This window comes from Hippocampus guttulatus, chromosome 4, assembly GCF_054856545.1.
Source record: "Hippocampus guttulatus isolate MCC_2025c chromosome 4, RoL_Hgut_1.0, whole genome shotgun sequence".
NCBI classification, from domain to species: Eukaryota; Metazoa; Chordata; class Actinopteri; order Syngnathiformes; family Syngnathidae; genus Hippocampus; species Hippocampus guttulatus.
In genome coordinates, this window is record NC_141264.1 from 3021345 (window position 1) to 3039795 (window position 18451).

Consider the following 18451-nt stretch of genomic DNA (forward strand, 5'->3'; position numbering starts at 1 on the left):
TCCCTGGGTGTGAGTGTGAACGCGGGTGTGTCGTTCCTCTCTGTGTGCCCTGCGATTGGCTGGCAACCGGTTCACGGTGTCCCCTGCCTAGTGCCCAAAGACGGCTGGGATAGGCTTCTGCAACCCTTGTGAGGATTAAGTGGATCAGAAAATGGATGTATGGATATCAGTGAATATGTGGGGGTCGACTCTACAGGCCCAGAAGTATTTCTCTCACATGCTTGTGATTCATGTGACGACACTTTACAGTTCTGATCATTTGCGGCGTGAAGAAAAATGTGGACTGTTACCAACCAAAGGCGTCGGTGTGACCAAGCAGCACCCACGCCTGCCCAATCTGCTCTCACTGCATTAGGTACCTAATGCAACGTTTTCTGCGCTCGGGACACCCAAAACAGTCACAATTTCAGCTTGAAAAAACATTTATTACTTGCTGTTTTCAGGATCACTTTGTGTGATGCAACTGTAAAGTTCAAGAAAAAGAAAACTATTGGACTATATTTCACACAAACTTAAAAAATAAAAGTAATCCTGATTCCTAACTTATGGCCACCGGTGAATAATTCTTGCCATCCAATGATTTAACATCGACAAATCTGGAATGAATGGTCAGTGATACGACAGTTACATTCTTGTTTAGGTTTTGCTGTTATGAAGACCCAAAGAACAGATCCAATGGTGTACACTAGTAACTCCAAATGGACACACTGATAAAGGGGAACACAATTATTCAGTTGTTATGGAAATTTGAAATGTCCATTTTGTGTTCTTTGAGGTCAAAAAATAAAAAGAGTGCCCCTTTTGCAAGGACCTTTGCGGGTGACCTTTGACCTTAGAATAAACAGGTGCTATAAACTGTAACTTTGTGGCTGATCTGCTGCAGCAGCTCCTTAACCGAGGCCTCCAACTCCACCAGTTTTTCTGCCTTCAACTCCAGTGCACGATGGTTTTCCCCAAATGACTTTTCGAGCTCTGAAATGTGAAAGAATAGATGTAGTTACCATTGCAAATCTCCTTGTTAGACGTGATGTTTTTCTTTATTTTCCTATGAAAATAATTTTTATATTTTGTTTAAAAAAATTTTTTTTATAGAATTGTCCTAGTTTTTCTAAATTAATCGAAATAATTTTCTAACTCTAACACTATATTAATGTTTTGGATTTTTTTGGGAAAAACCTTGTAAGGTAAACTACAAAATTCAATATTACGCATTCTAAAAAAGGTGGATGAAATCATTCATTACTTAGAACATCTTAAAAAAAAAAAAAAGACTGATCAAGTTACAGTGTATCAACATATTGCTCCCTCTTCGAGACCACATTACCAACTCTCATACAAGAACAGCGTGCACAGGACATCTCGGTTGGCTTGATATCCGGACAGTGGCACTTTGGTCTGTCACTGACTTATGTGGCATCCCACACAAGTAGAAATAAATTCCGCATTCCTTTGGCCGACAAACATTGACAGTAAGTGGAAAAAATGTAATGAAAATAATTGTAACCTTTCTGCTTTTTTTGTTAATTAAAAAAATGAAAAAAAATCCATATTCTTTAGAATCTTTGCAGAAAAATCAGCGGGGAGGACTGTTCACTTCACACGATTACTGCTGGAATTGGTCACCATTTTGAAGAAGGAAGCGATACAAGGTCAAGGTGTGGCCAAGTGCGCTGTACGTAGAAGTCGATTGCCCTGCAATGCTCTTCAAGTGGTGCCACCATTCCTCTTTTAAAAGGCATTCATGACGACCTGAGCAACATAATTGTTGTCATTCGGTCCTCGAATGTGGTTCATTCGACGGTAAGAATGACGTCACCTTTGAGAATCTGCAGCTTGTCACTGGCTTGCAACAGGAGCTCCTTGGCTTCTTGCTGCAATAACTCTGCCCTCTTCTTTGCCTCAGCCACACCGCTCCCTTTTTGTGCAATCCGTTGCTCGACAGTGGAGTACTTGCCCTTAATTTCCGAGTCGATGCCCTCCATGACATGAAGAAAAGGATAAATAATCAATCTGGAAATCTTTTCTTATTGCTCAAGAGAGTAATTTTCCCACCTGAGCCATGATCCGGTCAACTTTCTAATGTTTGGAACTTACCCTTTTCACCTCTTTGACTATTTGTCTGATGCTCGTTGCATCCTGAATGGTATGTTGACTGCTCAGTGTGGCATTCAGAGTTTGGCCTCTCAGTAGTGTCACATCCTCATCAAGTTGCTGCAGCCGCCTAGTGGCATTGCCCAATTTTATTTCCACATCTGATGTACCGGACTTCACCTGAGCTCAAGACAGTTAAGACGTGTTTGTACAGGTTGATGATGAATAGATACTTGTTTAAACCGACAAAAACGAAAACGCAAGAGGACTGACTGAGAGCAGCAGCTTGTTGGTGTTCTTGATATCGTCTGTGGCCTGCTGCATGGCACTGCTGGCAGCTGTCTGAGCTCTCTGAGCTTCTTCCAGCACTTGTTTGACCATCTCAGCGGATTCCTTCACAGCAGCTGCCCCCTGACTGTTGAATATAGGGAGTTGTTTTATTATGACAGTCTTGATGTTATTTTAACCGGGGACAGCAAGAATCAGGAAATATTAAACTTCTAGATCGTCACCCTCCTAAAATAATGACATAAATCACATTTTTTAATTATTTGTTTTGTTTTAGAAAACACTGAACAAAATTCCGGTTAGATGAACTTGTTTTCTGCTCTATAAAGCGCTTCGGATTATAAGGAGCACCTTCAACGAATAGCCTATTTTAAAACAGTTTTCAGATAAAAGGCACACTGCATTATAAGGCACAGAGAATAGAAGCTACAATAGTGACTGCGGTTGCGCTAGGCATCCACTAGATGGAGCTAAAGGGAATGCAATACAATACCTGCAAATAAAACTGTATTGTATTGTATGTCCAGCTCCGGGCCTGGAGGGCCACTGTCCTGCCTGTTTTCCAGCTCTCCCGGCTGCAACACACCTGATTCAAATGATCAGCTCATCAGCCAGCTCTGAAGCAGCATTAGAACATTCCTGATTATTTGAATCAGGTGTGTTGCTCTTGGGAGAGCTGGAAAACAGGCAGGACAGCGGCCCTTGAGGACCGACTTTGGACACCCCTGATAGAGCCTACACAACCGCTGCAACTGGAACAAAGCCATGAGAACTGGTCACATGACACATATAAATACAAATGGCTTAACAATAAATGAAAAACAAAAGTTATTAAGACAATTGATTCAGCAAAAAGGCACACAAACCTCGTGCGCTCACATCCACAAGGGGTTAAATGTCCTTTAAAAATCTTGCATGTCTCCCTCTTCCTTCCTTTAGTCAGTGGTTAACTATGATTTTAGTATGATCTTCGTTTCACAATGGCTGCGCAGCGCTCACAAAGTACCGTATTTTCCGCACTAAAAGACGCACTGGATTATGAGGCGCACCTTCAATGAATCGCTATTTCGTAAATTTTTTTCATACATTGTACGCTTCGCATTATAAGGCGCAATCTACAATGCCTCCACTAGATGGTGCTATGCTCCTTCCATTCAACTCGAGAGGTGTCCGTTCAACTTGAGAGGCGTTCATGACCACCTCTGAAAAACGTAAATTAACTATTGCTGTACTTAAATGAAACTACGAAAATTGAAAATAATGCAGCAAAACAGAAAATCAAGCGAGGAAATCACAAAATCAATTCTATATCCCGCCCTACAGAATTTATTTTGCAATTTCCTCACTTGATTTTCTTCGTGGTTTCATTGAAGTAATGATTAATTTACGCTTTTCGGAGGCGGCCATGAACGCCTCTCGAGTGGAACGGAAGAGAAGGCATGGAGACGGACAAAGCCGTACCTGTATTTGTTGAGACTGAAAACCATTAACTCATTCACTCCCAAAGATGTTTTTAAACGTCTTTTCAGACTTGGTCTAGAATCGGCTGGTACTGAATGAGTTAATAAAGTCTGCGTTAAAAAAAAACACAGCTCTCCTTTTTTCAACAAATACAGGTGCGTCTTTGTCTGTCTCCGTGCCTTCTTTTCTTCTGGTCAAGTCGAGAGGCGTTAATGACCGCCTCCGAAAAACGCATTGGCATTTCCTTGATCTTAGTCAGTCAGTCAGTCAGATGTCAGTCGTAGTTATTTATTCCTTTGTTGTGTATTCACAAATGATGAAATCACAATATAAATTCTGTAGGGGGGGCTATAGAATTTATTTTGTGATATCCTCGCTTGCTTTTCAGTTTTGATGTATTATTTTCAATTTTTGTAGTTTCATTGAAGTAATCCTGAGTTTACGTTTTTCGGAGGCTGTCTTGAACGCCTCTTGAGTTGAACGGAAGAAGGCACGGAGACAGACAAAGACATACCTGTATTTGTTGAGACTAATTTAAAAAATTAACACCACAGCTCTCCTTTTTTCGGAGCTGCAACACAAACTTATTTAATAAAGCAGTGACACAGTTCACTGAACCAACAGTAAGTTATAACATTGGAAGCATGTCTCCAGGAAGGAGCCATCTTGGAGTCGACGTATTACCGTAATGACCATACACAAGACACACCGGATTTTAAGGCGCTTGGTGAGCTTATAAGAAAATGGAAGACTTTTTGGTGCGCCCTATATTGCGGAAAATATGGGAGTTATGTGTTCGAGTGTGTGTCGGCAAATGCACATGTCAATTCGTGTCAGGCAGAAACCTTTTAGGGTACAATTCGTTCCTGCTAATAATCACCCCTAGATGGTATCGGAACACTAACAGGGAAACAACTCACTGGGGAATATAAAGAGACTGAGTAGCACCACACATAAGGTGCATCGGATTATAGGGTGCACTGTCGGTTTTTTGGGAAAATTGAATGCTTTTACTTGCGCCTTATAATGCGGAAAATATGGTACATTTACTCCCAATTTCATTTTCAGGGGTAGAAATGAATGATCTGCTGAACCACGGATGTAGCCACTTTTAGCAGGGTTGGACAGCTTCTTGAGGAGATGTTTCAGGCAAAAATGTCTTTGTCAAAATATGACAAAATGCATGTATGGATATGACAATATGAGAGAGAGATTTTTCAATGGCTTATGGACAAATGTTTGCGTCTTCAGTGTGCCTGGTCAACCAGGATGCTGGATGAACAGATTACCGTTCCGACGACCAGCGTCCATTTATCCAGAAAGGCTTGTGTTTTGTGATTGCTATTGATTGATTGCGATTGGCGGGCGGTGGTTAGCACGTCGACTTCACAGTGCAGAGGTAACTGGGTTCAATTCCAGCTCCAGCCTTCCTGTGTGGAGTTTGCATGTTCTCCCCGTGCTTGCGTGGGTTTTCTCTGGGTCCTTCGGTTTCCTCCCACATTCCAAAAACATGCATGGCAGGCTGATTGAACACTTCGAATTGTCCCTAGGCGTGAGCGTGAACGCGAATGGTTATTTGTTTCTGTGTGCCCTGCGATTGGCTGGCAACCGGTTCAGGGTGTCCCCCGCCTACTGCCCGAAGACAGCTGGGATAGGCTCCAGCACCCCCCGCGACCCGAGTGAGGATAAAGTGGTTCGAAAAATGAATGAATGAATGATTGCGATTTTGAGCCTGTTGTCAGTGAAAAGGCTGCTCTATCAAAAGATACTCGTTCACTCGGGACACAAGAGGCAACGCACCTAGCTTGCCGGGCCTGTTTCAGTAGACTTTCAGCTTTCTCACTGTCATCATTGCTCTGCTGCAGGATAGTCTCCACATTGCCCAGCTCCCCCACCATTTTGCGAATTTCATCTGTGAGGTTCTGAAGCTGCTCACGTGTGGTTGGCATCTGCATGGCCAGCACCTCATTTGCAACTTTTTCGATACTCTCCAAGTCTGCCCCATCCTCTAAAAAAAGAAACATGTTTATGTGTGGATGCTTAAAGGGAAGGATGCCGTTGTTGTTACTCAGCACTTACATTATATCTGACACTCTTAATGCGATGAACAATTTAATATTTAGCATTAGGACAAAAATCCTTGTTAGTCAATTTCTCTTATTCATTCACAATAGTGATGACTTGTTGCCTTGCTGATTATTTTACAATCAGTGGATTTTACAGTTTGACTGACAGACAAACAAAGAAAGCTTGATTCACCTGTGAGGAAGTCTCGAATTTCTTCAATAAGGGTCCGTAGCTCCTCGTTGCTCTGATCAATATTGTGTTTAGTCCTATTAGTCTTCATAAAAACGTTGTGCGCACTCATTTTTGCTTGATCTGCTTTTTGTTTTGCCTCGGACACCTAAACAGAGTACAGGTGAGACCAAACCAATTACCTTGGAAGACAATTCAAATCTCCAACGATTAGGGTTGTACCATTTTGGCAAGTTTGTCCACTTCCTCCATGGCATTTAATATTTCCTGTTCGGACTCAAATGTTTTCTGCCAGCTGGAGTGAACCTTTGTCAACACACCATCACATGCTTCCCCTCCACACATGGGGCCACCCTCTGCATTTACACATCCTAATCCCCCACAGGGAGAGGAACATGAGTCCTCGCCTGCTGGATTGCCACATGTCTGTGGAGACACATAAATTGAAATTGTTACCATATTATCAAACAGTCTCTGCTGGGGGAATTAAATGCTCACAGCCTTGTCTATATAAAAAAAAAAAAAGCATCCCCACCAAACTGCATCAGTACGTTTTTCAGCACGTTTATAAGCATGTCAACAAGAGTGAGAGACAGTGCGGGAGCACAAGCCATGCGCTTGAGTTGCTGCCAAGAATACTGTCATCATGAAGGTGGAAGTAAAAGAAAAAAGACTGCAAGAAAACAGTTCATGGGCAGGCTGCAGCTACACAAGTGCGGTCAGTGCCGGAGCTGCATGGGGTGACGGACGGATGATGTGAATTTTTTTTACAAAACAGGTAACAATGTAAAATAATAAACATAACATAACATAAAAATTGGATGTTTCTTACTCTCTTTGGACCAGACGACAAATCATCCACAATTTCCCAAAACAATGTAAAACATTTCCACTTTGCATCAGTCCATCTTAGATGAGCTCGGCTCCAGAGAAGCTGGCGGCGTTTCTGGGCTTTATTGATAAATGGCTTTTGCTTTGCATTAGTGATGGGTCCAGCGACACCGATGCGTTGACGCATGCGCCGGGCTCACAGAGCAAACCACGTGTCGGTGCATGTGCTGCTTCATTACGTCACGTGATTGACACGTGAACTGCACCGGCGCAGTTTAGACTGCATCGGCTGCGTTGACACAGTCCAGGCTGCTAATTGACACATCGGCTGCGTTGACACAGTCCAGGCTGCTAATTGACACGTGAACTGCACCGGTGCAGTTTAGACTGCATCGGCTGCTTGGCACAGACCAAGCTGCGCCACTTAGTCCAGGGGGCGTCGACTCAGTGCAGTGGGCGTTGACGCAGCAAAAGCCCGCACAGTGTATCCTAAGGAAGCGCGTCTGGCGACACGATGCCGATTGCCGAAACAAGCCAGACCTCACCCTCGCTCGAATAAAAATATATGTTTGGGCAATACGGAAAACACACTGATTATCAAAAAAATGTGTCCGTCTGACTTCGAGCGTCATGTCGGCTGTCATATAATAGGCTATTATTATATGAGAAGTGCTTTATGAACGTTTGTACTGTACGTCATACTCCAGTTGATTGAGAGGTCCCGCCTATAAGGGGGAGTTCCAGAAAGTGACTGCGAGTGAGCACACCGCATGTTTGATGACTCTGCCACGTTGCTATTAAAAGTCACATAAAACGTAAACCTTGTCTGCTGACCATCATTACATCGGCTAGGCTAGTTTAGCTGTTGTCGTAGTTCAAAGCTTAATATGTGGCGTGGGTTGGGTCGGCGCCGCGAGTACGTGCTCGCGCTCACAGCAGAGAGCAGCAGACTATCGACTGCTGAGACGCGCTTCACTCGAGTGACGTTGCTACAGTACGTGCATATTATGGAGCAGCTTCCGGACAAATACAAATTGTCCGCCGTGTAGAGCCATTTTGATCTCCTTTTGGAGAATAAGGTATTTATTAAAATCTCCTTGTCTCACCAAGTGCCTCTCGGATTTTTGACATGTCTTAATCCATTGTGTGTGTGTGTTCTCCACAACAGGGGAAATAGCATGCATTAAACGCAACAGACTGAAATTTAAAACACTGGAGCATCTTATTTTTCTAAATCAAAATTTGTGAAGACAAAGCCCACAAGCATCCTCATTCACATGATTTTCACATTCTTGAAACACATTGAATGATACAATATGAATGCATGGATGTGAATGATATTGTCAAGGGTCAATGTCATCTTTATTGTCAAATATGCTTTATGTATGACATGCAGCATAGATAAAATTTCTTCCTCTCAATCCTCAGTGCATACATGCATGCAAACATGCTGTGCATTAAACACACACAGCTAAGAAAGGATAGCAGCTACACTGTATAAAAAAGACATGTAATCTGAACAGTATAGACAATATAAACAGCATAAACAGCAACATAAACAATGGCGCTTGTGGCTATTGTGGGTAGAGTGAGGTAATGCTTGTATACACGTCATCATCAAATCAGTTTGTTCAGTCTGTCAAATGGGTTGGCTGCAGGGATTTTGAAGGTCCAGCAGGTGGCAGTGGTCAGCGACACAGTATCAACACAGTGTGTCATTTTGTCGACACGCCTCATGAGGCCTCATGGACCCATCACTACTTTGCATTGTAGAGTTTTAAGTTGGCTATAGAGGCCAACTGTAGTTACTCCCACTGGTTTTCGGAACTGTCCACGTGGTATCCTTTATACATTGATGTTGTTTTTTGATGAAGTGTTGCCTCAGGGATCTAAGTTCACGGGCACTCTATGTTGATTTTTGGCCTTGTCGCTAATATGCAGGGATTTCTCCAGATTCCCCGCACCTTTTGATGATATTCTGGACCATAGATGATGAAATTCCTCAATTGCTTGTAATTGTACTTGGAGGAACATTGTCCTTTAACTGTTTGTCTATTTTCTCACTCAATTGTTCCCAAAGAGCTGAATATCACCGAATCTCTGCTTGTGAATAACTGAGAAATTCAGGGAAGCTCCTTTTATACCCAATCATGGCACCCACCTGTTCCCAGTTAGCCTGTTCACCTGTGGGATGCGCCAAACAGGTGTTTGATGAGCATTACTCAACCTTCACTGTCTTTGTTGCCACCTGTCCCAGTTTTTTAGCACGTGTTGCAGCGATAATGTTAAGTTAATGATTATTTTTTAAAAACAATCAAGTTTATCAGCTTGAACATTCAAAACTTGTCATTGTGGTGTATTCAATTGAAAATAAATTGAACAGATTATTGTGTTCTGTTTTAAATTATGTTTAACACAATGTCCTAACTTCATTGGAATTGGGTTTGTGCTGATAGTCGCGTCACCATTGTGTCCCACTTGGTGTTGATTCTTCATACAAAATTCCAATTTTAGATCTTAATGTTTGAGGCCTGAAACTAGGTGAAATGTCAAAATACTTTCCCAAGCTCCTGAATTTGTTGAAGAGAACCCTAGCAAATACAGTATTTGTACCTTGTGGCTGAGCTCTGTCAGGTCCAGAGTCTGGATTTGATCCGCCAGGTCATCTAGTCTTTGTGCATACTCAGTGTGTTTCCTGAGGAAGTCATCTCTGGTTAGGTTTATCTTCTCTTCTGTGAGTTTGCGTAGTTTAGCAGAATTCTCAATCGGGCTGTCGGGGTCAGTGGTGGATGCATTTGCTTGTTCTTCAGCCACCCGAGACTGCAGGAAGTACTTGGTGACAGTCTTGGCTGCCCCTGGTAACAGAGTTAAAACAAAAAATAAACATCTAGCATCTTTTACACCTTAACGCAGAGGCGTCCCCCATTTTTACCTTTGAGGGCCGCATACAGAAAAATGGAAAGATGAAGGGACCACTTTTTGAAACACACTAAAGTCAGTCCACAAAGCAATTATATTTTGTTTGTTTTTGGGGTGGCCAAGAGCTGGCTATCTCACAGGGTAGATTCAGCTCTGCACTTAACAGCAGCCGAATCCCATGCCCACATTCAGAAACTAAAAAAGAACGATCTGTTACTTGAGGATCATTGATGTGATGTCTTCATAAATCAGCCGTCGAGCACAAAGTGGAAGAAACTATTTTTGCCTCTAAAATTGAATATACTTTATTCCCTGCAGTATTTTGAAGATACATTGTGTTATTCTTTTAATCATAAATGGTTCTTTGAATACAGAGAAAAGTTCGCCAGTCTATAAACAAATTTATAAGTAGCAATGACACCTATTTTTCTGACAGCCTCTCTTCTCACCCTGCCCACTTTCACCTTTTTTAACAAACTGTGTGGCCCTCGTCAAATGTCATTTGATAGTCCAGCATTTTTTACTTAATTAATTATTTATTTTTGTCAAGTTGCGGGCTGTTGAAAAATGGATGGTGGGCCGCAAATGGCCCGAGGGCCGTTGTTTGAAGAGGACAGCCTTAACATCATGCAGGGGTGTCAAACTCATTTTTGTCGCAGGCCAGATTTTTGTGAGTTTCCCTTGGAGGGCCGTCACGACTGAAACCATATAAAGTAAAAAAATAACGGTTTAATCACTTATTGTTACTGTAATGAGTCGTTTGGGAACAAGAAAATACTTACAGTATCACTTATTTATTACAAGTGAGAATTTGAAATTTTGGTAGAGATTTTAGCAAGCGTCATGAAAGCTGCGATCTTTGATTTGCTTTCACGGGCCACATAAAATGATGTGGCGGGCCAGATCTGGCACCCGGTCCTTGAGTTTGACACCTGTTACATAATGTATCGATCGAGGACACTGTTCAGTTAGTTCCCTTCTTCAATGTTTAGATGACCTGAAAAAAACATAGCCATATGAAAACACACCAATTCTTTTACTGGAATCTAAATTGCTCGAAAATACACAATATTGATCCTATGAAGATGGAACTTATTTTAACGTCATAAGATCCTGCATGCACCGCTTTATTTACTCTTCATATGAGTTTTCATCAATTTGTAGACTCACCAATGAACAAGAAACAAACTATCCATTAGAAAATTAGGTTGGTGAAGCAAACCGTAACTGATGTTCAAAACAAACGATGAAAGATTCACCTGTGGATCAAAAAAATCTCCTTCGCTAAATTTGTAACAATAGCACAAACAACAAAGAGCCCATGTAAACCTTTTCATCACAAACACCTAAACGTATTAAGCAACATACAGTCTTACCTCGGACATCGGAGTTCCTGATTAACTCAATTTGATCCATAATGTCCTGAACGGTCTGCTCGAGTTTCTGAGCATCTGCCATCAGCAATTTTAATTTGCCCTCCATGTCACTTTTCTCCTCTTGCACGTTGAGTAGAATCTTTTCCGTGTGGTTCAGTGATTGACTCAAAGACCCCATCAAGTCACTAATGGACACATTGAGACGACAGGTTACATTTGACAGATTAGGCCTTTCGCACCATTTAGGCTATTGAATCCACTCTTACTTGGCCTCCTCTAAGAGCTGTTGGATCTCGCTTAGAGGTTGTGAGGCTGGGTTTTGGTTCAGGATGGCGTGGATGTCAGATACACTTCTTTCCATACTGTCTATTGACTTTCTGTAGGGCCCGCTGACTCCACTCATTTTGATAGCGTTTACCTTGTTTGCAAGGCGGTGCGTCTGATTTGTTAATTGTCCAATGACAGCATCCCACTCCGCGAAGCATTGGTGGCAGCGTTGGCAGTTGGGAAAGGTACCAGAGAAGCCACGGGCACAGCTGTCACAACGTGGACCAGATACTCCTTCTACACAAACGCAGTGACCGTTGTCTTTGTTGCACTGCGGCTGAGTGACACCAGAAGGTTCACAATCGCATTCTGATGGAAACAGTGCAGTTCAGTTTAGATATAATATCGGAGAAGAGAGCCAATCTCTCTTTTTCGTTAATGGATGCTATGCTACAGATTCTTGTTGCTTTCAAGCTTAGCTTGTAGCAGACGTGTGCATATTGCAGCATGACGTCTTTGATCCACTGGTGAAAAGGACACTTTGATTCGCTCCTCTTTCATCTATAACTGCTTCAGACAACAAAGTGTATACAGGAAAGTGGTTAAGAGTGCACGATTGTCTGTGTCTCATGTGTTGTTTTGTATTATTTTGTCTTTTTTTTTGTTAACTTTTCTTTTGATAGCGGCGCGGACACCCGCAGCGGCTCCTCTTGTTTTATGTTGAGAGGGAATAAATCTCATCTGTGCTGTATGTTACACATACAGTACATTTGACAATAAAGTTTATCCAATCCAATCCAATAATGTTTATCCAATCAATTTCTCGCTTTATGCCACGTGTTCTCAAAAATAAATAAATGAATGAAATCATCAATTTAATTCAATAATATGGCAAGACATAAAAATAAAACTGCAATTTATTGGTGGCTACACGAATTGTTGGCATATCTGCCTATGACCTTTGGTGACTGCATGAGTTTTCTCTGTGTACCGTTTTTTCCACACTTTAAGGTGCACCTAAAAGCATTCAATTTTCTCAAAAGCCAACAGTGTGCCTTGTACTCCGATGCGCCTTAATTATGGATCAATATCAATATTTTAAATGTTCTGGAAAGCTCTTTGTTACAGCTGCCGCGGTTGTGAATGCGTGATATAAATAAAACAGTATTGTATTCCCTTTAGCATAGCTCCATTAAGTGGATGCATTACACAACCTCAGCCACTATTGTAGCTTTATTTTCGAACAGTGCCGTTCACTTTCCGATGTGTTATGTGAGACCCAAACATTTTAGAGGCATGACTATATCCAGCATTTGCTCAGTAACTCTTTGTCTGTCTGTTGAAAATTGTCTTTTAAAGAAGACAACTATTATGTCTTGCGCAACCGGTGGTGTCCAACTGCGAATATTGATATTGATGACGCACAGCAGGATTTCCTGTGTTAGTTGCGTTTAACAGTCTCAATCACAAAGCCTGACCAAAACAGCAGAAAACAATGTCCTTTTCGTCAATTATATTGATACAGCGTTTCCCTCCACAAATGATATGGCACAGCAATGTATTAAAACACTTAAATTTGCAAATAAAAACAAAGGTTTCTCCAGCTCTAAAAATTATGTTACCTCTCCATGGACATCAAGAGAAAAAGGGGAGAGTCAAAGGCGGAAGTTTAACTTAAAAGAAGCAGTGCCGCATTTGAAGTAGGGGAACACGTAAAAATTTGGTTCCGCCCTTTGATAATGGAGGATATAGTAAAAGAATTCGTCAGGTATTTATCAATTGACAGCATTTGTGTAATTATAATTCAGTACAGCACGTATTTTACTTACGTATTGGGAATTTCTCCATTGCGAGACGAATAAAGGTTTTCTTATCTTATTTCCAAGTTTGTTTTTTTTGTTTTTTTTACTGGCCATGTTACACGTGTTCATCAAACAACAAAAACAAATCACCTACCATGACATTTGACCTCTGGGTCTCCCCAGAAGAGCTCTCGACATTCTCTGCACGTCCTGCCTCCAAAGCCGGGCATACACGAACATTGACCACTGATCTATTGGAGTAGCATTTACAGTATGAAGAACACGTTTTCACAGAAAAAATAGGTGTGAGAGCACAAGTCAAAAATATTCTTTGCAATGTGTTCTATGTACCTCCACTAGTCTAAACATGGCATTCTAATTAATATTGTGTTTGTGGAATATGAATTAATCGGAAAAATCCACCCGTTTTAATTTTTTTCAGGGGGCTGCCATTTTGTCCTTTGCTGCCAGCTGCTTGCGATTGAATGTGACATCAAGGTGCCCACGGTCTCAGTTTGAGAACGTCATGGCTGACCTGTTTTCATGGTTTGGTCACAGCTGAGCCTGTGGGCACTATGATTTCAATTTGAGTCGACTGCAGGTGGCAGTAGAGAAATAAAATGACAGCCACCTGTGTTGGGAGATTTTTCTGCTTAAGTCATATCCTACAAACGCAGCATTAATCAGTAGACTGTGCTTAGAATAGTGGCGGCACAGAACATTACTGCATATTATGAAGACACTTTTTGACTCTGACTTCTGTTTTCACAATGCAAACAGAAAGTATCCTTGAAAGTAAAATTATGAAATGCTACATTTTTTTTCAACAACATATTTCAGGTGGGCATATTGCTGACCTCATTGCACGAGCTCCCATATGAATGTTTGGTGTCGCAGTCGCAGGCTTGACAGCCCTTATTGCTAGCCATGTTCCAGGTGTCAGGTGCACAACGGTCGCAGTGCTTACCAATCACATGAGGGAGACAATGACACTGACCACTGCTGCGGTCACAGTGACAGTCACCTGATGAAGGACAGCTGGCACTATCACTACCAAGCTGGTTACAAACACACTCTGTGGACAACAGCAAGACCGCATTAGTAATAACGAAGCAGCTTTTGGAGTCCTCAGTTAATGTGTGAATGAGTTGTTTTTGAGCTGGAGTGGCTCAGTGAACTTACTCCTGCAGTCTTGCAGTAGTGCATTGCCATAGTAACCGATCATGCAATTTTCGCAGGAATGCCCTTCGCTGTGATAAAGACAGCGCAGGCATTCGCCAGTTTGGGCGTTGCAGGATTCCGGATCCAACATATCGATATTGTTGTTGCACTCACAGGGTTGGCACGAGCCCCCAATCTCATGTGGGTTTCCAAAGTAACCAGGGGAGCACTCATTGCAGCGAGCACCTGGTGGAAAAAAAAAAAAAAGGGACCAGATTCCAGTGCTTCTTCTGCCTTCATATTAAGTTTCTAGAAACAATCAATTATGTCACCAAATAGTTTTATTTAATCTCAAATTCTATTCTAATGACATTTTTTTTAACATTCAGCTTTTGATGTGCTATCAGTTTCTGAATGGGGGAAAAATAATCTCTATTTTTTCATCTGTGATCAATGACGTACCTTTGTATCCAGTGTTACAGATACAGACAGCTTGTTGGGAATTGTCACCACGGAAACAACTTCCTGCAAACTGCCGCAGGCTGCCTGGACCATCAGGGCACATGCAGGGGCGACAGTGGTCACCAGAGCCCAGAGTCAGGTCGCCATAGTAACCATCCATGCACCTTAACACAAAATATAGAGCATGATATTGTCTTGCTATATACATTTTTCTTTAACTAATCTTCCTCCTCGTGGTATGGTTTCCCTTGTCTTTGATTACTCTTATTAGCTTGCTAACGAGCATCTCTACTTTCTGTCAGTGGTCCCTTTAGCTATCAGGTAGGCAACATTAATCAGGAGGAAGTGACTCAAGATTGCTTTTTCAACCTACTCCCGCATTCCTATATAATCTGTCAACATGATACTGAGCCCGTTAGTAAATTAATCAACATTGTGTAGATGTGTTAAAATTATAACCTTTACCTGAGTGACTTTTACATCTCTAATTAGTCACGACACATTCAGTACTGCTCTTTCTAAATCTATAAGTGGTCCCAATATTAGTCTGTATTAGGGCTTAGACGGTTAGACTTTTTTAAAAAAATTTTTGGTCGGCTGTATTGTGATAAAAGTTGAATCAATGACGCTTCCACACTGATGACAATGATATCTGATCTTGATATCTTTCCAGTACAATTAAACTACATTCATTTTAGCCCGCTCAACTATTCCTGAAAGTGGCTCTGTCTCCTCTTAAAACTCATTCACTCCCAAAGACATTTTTATATGTCTTTTCAGACTTGGTTTAGAATTGGCTGGTACTGAATGAGTTTAAAGACAAAGCCAAGTGATTAGGAACGAGTTGCCATCACTCTCTAAACGTCACTATGGATTCTTCGTAAAGATGACAAGTCAGCAAGTCATGTAAATCTTTGGGACTGTCGTGCATGATCAGTGATATTTAAAATGAATTCAGGTTTACCTGTCACAGTTGTGGCCTGTGCTGAAGTCCCTGCAGTTGAGGCATTGTCCCGTGTGAGCGTCGCAGTCTTCTGCGTGCCCATTGCAAGAGCAGGGACGACACGCAGGGAACCCCCAGTAGCCCGGTAAACAGCGATTACACTGACGTCCATATGCTCCCGAAACACACACACACTGACCAGTGAGCTGATCGCAAAGAGGGCTCTGTGAGCCCTGAGCGTCACAGTTGCATTCTGCAAATACAAAATCATGTTGTTTTATCTGTTCACAACAAATTAGTTATTTGATAATATTAATGTGAGTTACCTTACAAATTACCAGAGGCATACACGTGTTAGGAAATGATGTACCATAGTGTTGTCTGTCAACGAATATAATTTTTTATTTTCTTTTTTTAAAGACTGCGTTTCAAACATCGCCTATGAAGAAATTGTTTTTCCAAATCAAAATCAAGAGAATCTTAACATGTCTTTAAAATACAGTATCATTCGGTGCAAGAAGTGTGCTGGTATTTCAGCAACACCCACCAAAAATTGGTTGGTGGGATAATCTAAACTTTATTCCCTCATGTAATAACTTAACTCAACTGTAGTTATAGTGCACTTTAAAACAACCACCCCTGTATACAGAGTGCTGTACATGGAGCAAAAATAATTCATACAACAACAAACAATAAAATAATAACGAAGACAATGGAAAGCACAAAAACAAAACAAAACAGTAAAACTAAAAATCAAGTCTCATTTTGAGTCAAAAGCCAAAGAATAAAAATGAGTTTTAAGACGAGTTTTTAAGATGGGCAGCGAGTGGGCTTCCCGAACGTTCAATGGGAGGTCATTCCAAAGAGAGGCACCAGCAACAGAAAAGCCTCGATCCTCTCTGAGCCTCCGCTTAGTTCTTGGCACCTCTAATCATGTCTGGCCCGCAGACCTGAGGCACCGGGCAGGGACGAAGGAGCTCAGAGAGGTAAGGTGGAGCGAAGCCATTTCATGATTTCAAAACAAATAATAGAATCTTAAAAAGAACTCTAAAATGTGTGGAGAGCAACCACACCAATTTGCCAGTCCAATTTTAACAAGCACATGTTACGAGGTAGACATACAAATACGATCTAATCAAAATCTGCCAACCTTTGTCGTATCACTGACTAATTTACCTCAAACTCATGCTCGGTTGCCTTTTCAAAGGCCGTGTTGATAGCCTTCAACTTGAAGGCTGCATCGTTGGCATTGCAAGGCGTTTTCTGCATGTGTGTGGCATTGAGCAGGAGCACATCTGTTTACCAATCTCAATGGCTTCATTGTGTGCGGATCTTTTTCAAAAACTTGAACGGTTAAGACTTAAAATTGAGCTCATGGAAAAGTAAATAGTAACACAATTGCGGCAAGTTAAAAAGAAGCTAAAAATTGAAGAACGGTACATTTCTGGTCATCATGAAAATCTGCAAATAAGGCGCATTATTATTTTTTTGCTGCAGCGGTTTAAGCTGTGGAAAAGGTTGTGCCTTATCACTACAGAGAGAAAGGTAATAATGTCATGATTCTGAGTCAACACTGGAACTACTGCAACATGAGGTTGGAGGTAATACCTTTGCAGCCACTTGGTCCAAACTGGAAAGTAGCTGGAGCACATCTGTCACAGTTTCTACCGACGACATGAGGTCGACATTGACACTGACCTCCACTCATGTTGCAGACTGTACTCAGAGAGCCTTGGGGGTCACACTGGCATTCTGGAAGGGACAAACACATGTGTATGTTTTGATCTTTCTCAGCAATCTCAATTTCATGTTATCATGTTCTACCTTTGGCTCCCTGATGGAGCAGAGCAGAAATGCTGAAGATTAAGTTTTGGCAAATGTCAGTCATCGGTGTCTTGATAACATTCTGACTATTCTCCATACAACGATATCGTTGAAAGGTTTCCCATCCACGGTTTCCACCAGATTCCCCTTCTGGGGTTGTAAAGAGGTCCAAGTTCTTGCAGTGAGGCATCAGCACGATCTGTCAAGAAGAACACGTTTCCGGTTTCAAGTTGAAAACCAGCTTTGCTTGACCAGAGAAACTCAACTAAACATTTACAAATGACCCATTCCAGCAACGAGGAATGTTCATGTGTTGTCTTCTAGTTTTAAAGTTTGATCATACGTTAAAAGTATTCTCACCGAATCAATGAGCATGTACGGAGACTGCACATCACTGAGGGCTGAATACAATGGCAGACTGAGGCGGATGGTATAGTTCAGAGCAGATTCAAAACAAACCGGTCTGGGAAGAGCCACATGTCTAAGAAAGCACAAAGAGAATAGGAAACATCTGGAAAGCTTGAAGCACACTGCTTTGAACACAATGACACAAAAGGAAACAATTCAGCATATGCCAGCACATCAGAAGAGTTGAAACAAAATGGTGTTAATAAAAAAAGTGCGTGGTGGGGGGGGAATCCCCGGGAAAATAAATCAAGCCACTGACACTAGTGCCCAAAAAGAAAAGCATCCTTAAGAGACATGAAGATCTTAAATGCAGTCATAAAATTGCACCAAATGATCAAAGATGGCTGTGGTTAAGATTTTGT

General features: G+C 41.6%; 1 protein-coding gene across 1 annotated transcript in view; it reads right to left on the minus strand.

Annotated features, from left to right (window-relative positions):
- Window positions 1-404: 404 nt before the first annotated feature.
- lamb1a (laminin, beta 1a) overlaps window positions 405-18451 on the minus strand; it is a 73208-nt gene continuing 55161 nt past the window's right edge. Inside the window, exons 16-33 of the mRNA XM_086109445.1 lie at window positions 18042-18162; window positions 17682-17880; window positions 17466-17609; window positions 15879-16110; window positions 14915-15078; window positions 14474-14698; window positions 14149-14366; window positions 13446-13542; window positions 11489-11858; window positions 11223-11407; window positions 9541-9782; window positions 6319-6522; window positions 6100-6244; window positions 5641-5848; window positions 2365-2506; window positions 2095-2271; window positions 1817-1976; window positions 405-972 (exon numbers count right to left, since the gene is read on the minus strand). Of these exons, the coding sequence (XP_085965571.1) occupies window positions 833-972; window positions 1817-1976; window positions 2095-2271; window positions 2365-2506; window positions 5641-5848; window positions 6100-6244; window positions 6319-6522; window positions 9541-9782; window positions 11223-11407; window positions 11489-11858; window positions 13446-13542; window positions 14149-14366; window positions 14474-14698; window positions 14915-15078; window positions 15879-16110; window positions 17466-17609; window positions 17682-17880; window positions 18042-18162 (3373 nt within the window). The 3' untranslated portion in view covers window positions 405-832. The remainder of the gene's footprint in view (window positions 973-1816; window positions 1977-2094; window positions 2272-2364; window positions 2507-5640; window positions 5849-6099; window positions 6245-6318; window positions 6523-9540; window positions 9783-11222; window positions 11408-11488; window positions 11859-13445; window positions 13543-14148; window positions 14367-14473; window positions 14699-14914; window positions 15079-15878; window positions 16111-17465; window positions 17610-17681; window positions 17881-18041; window positions 18163-18451) is intronic.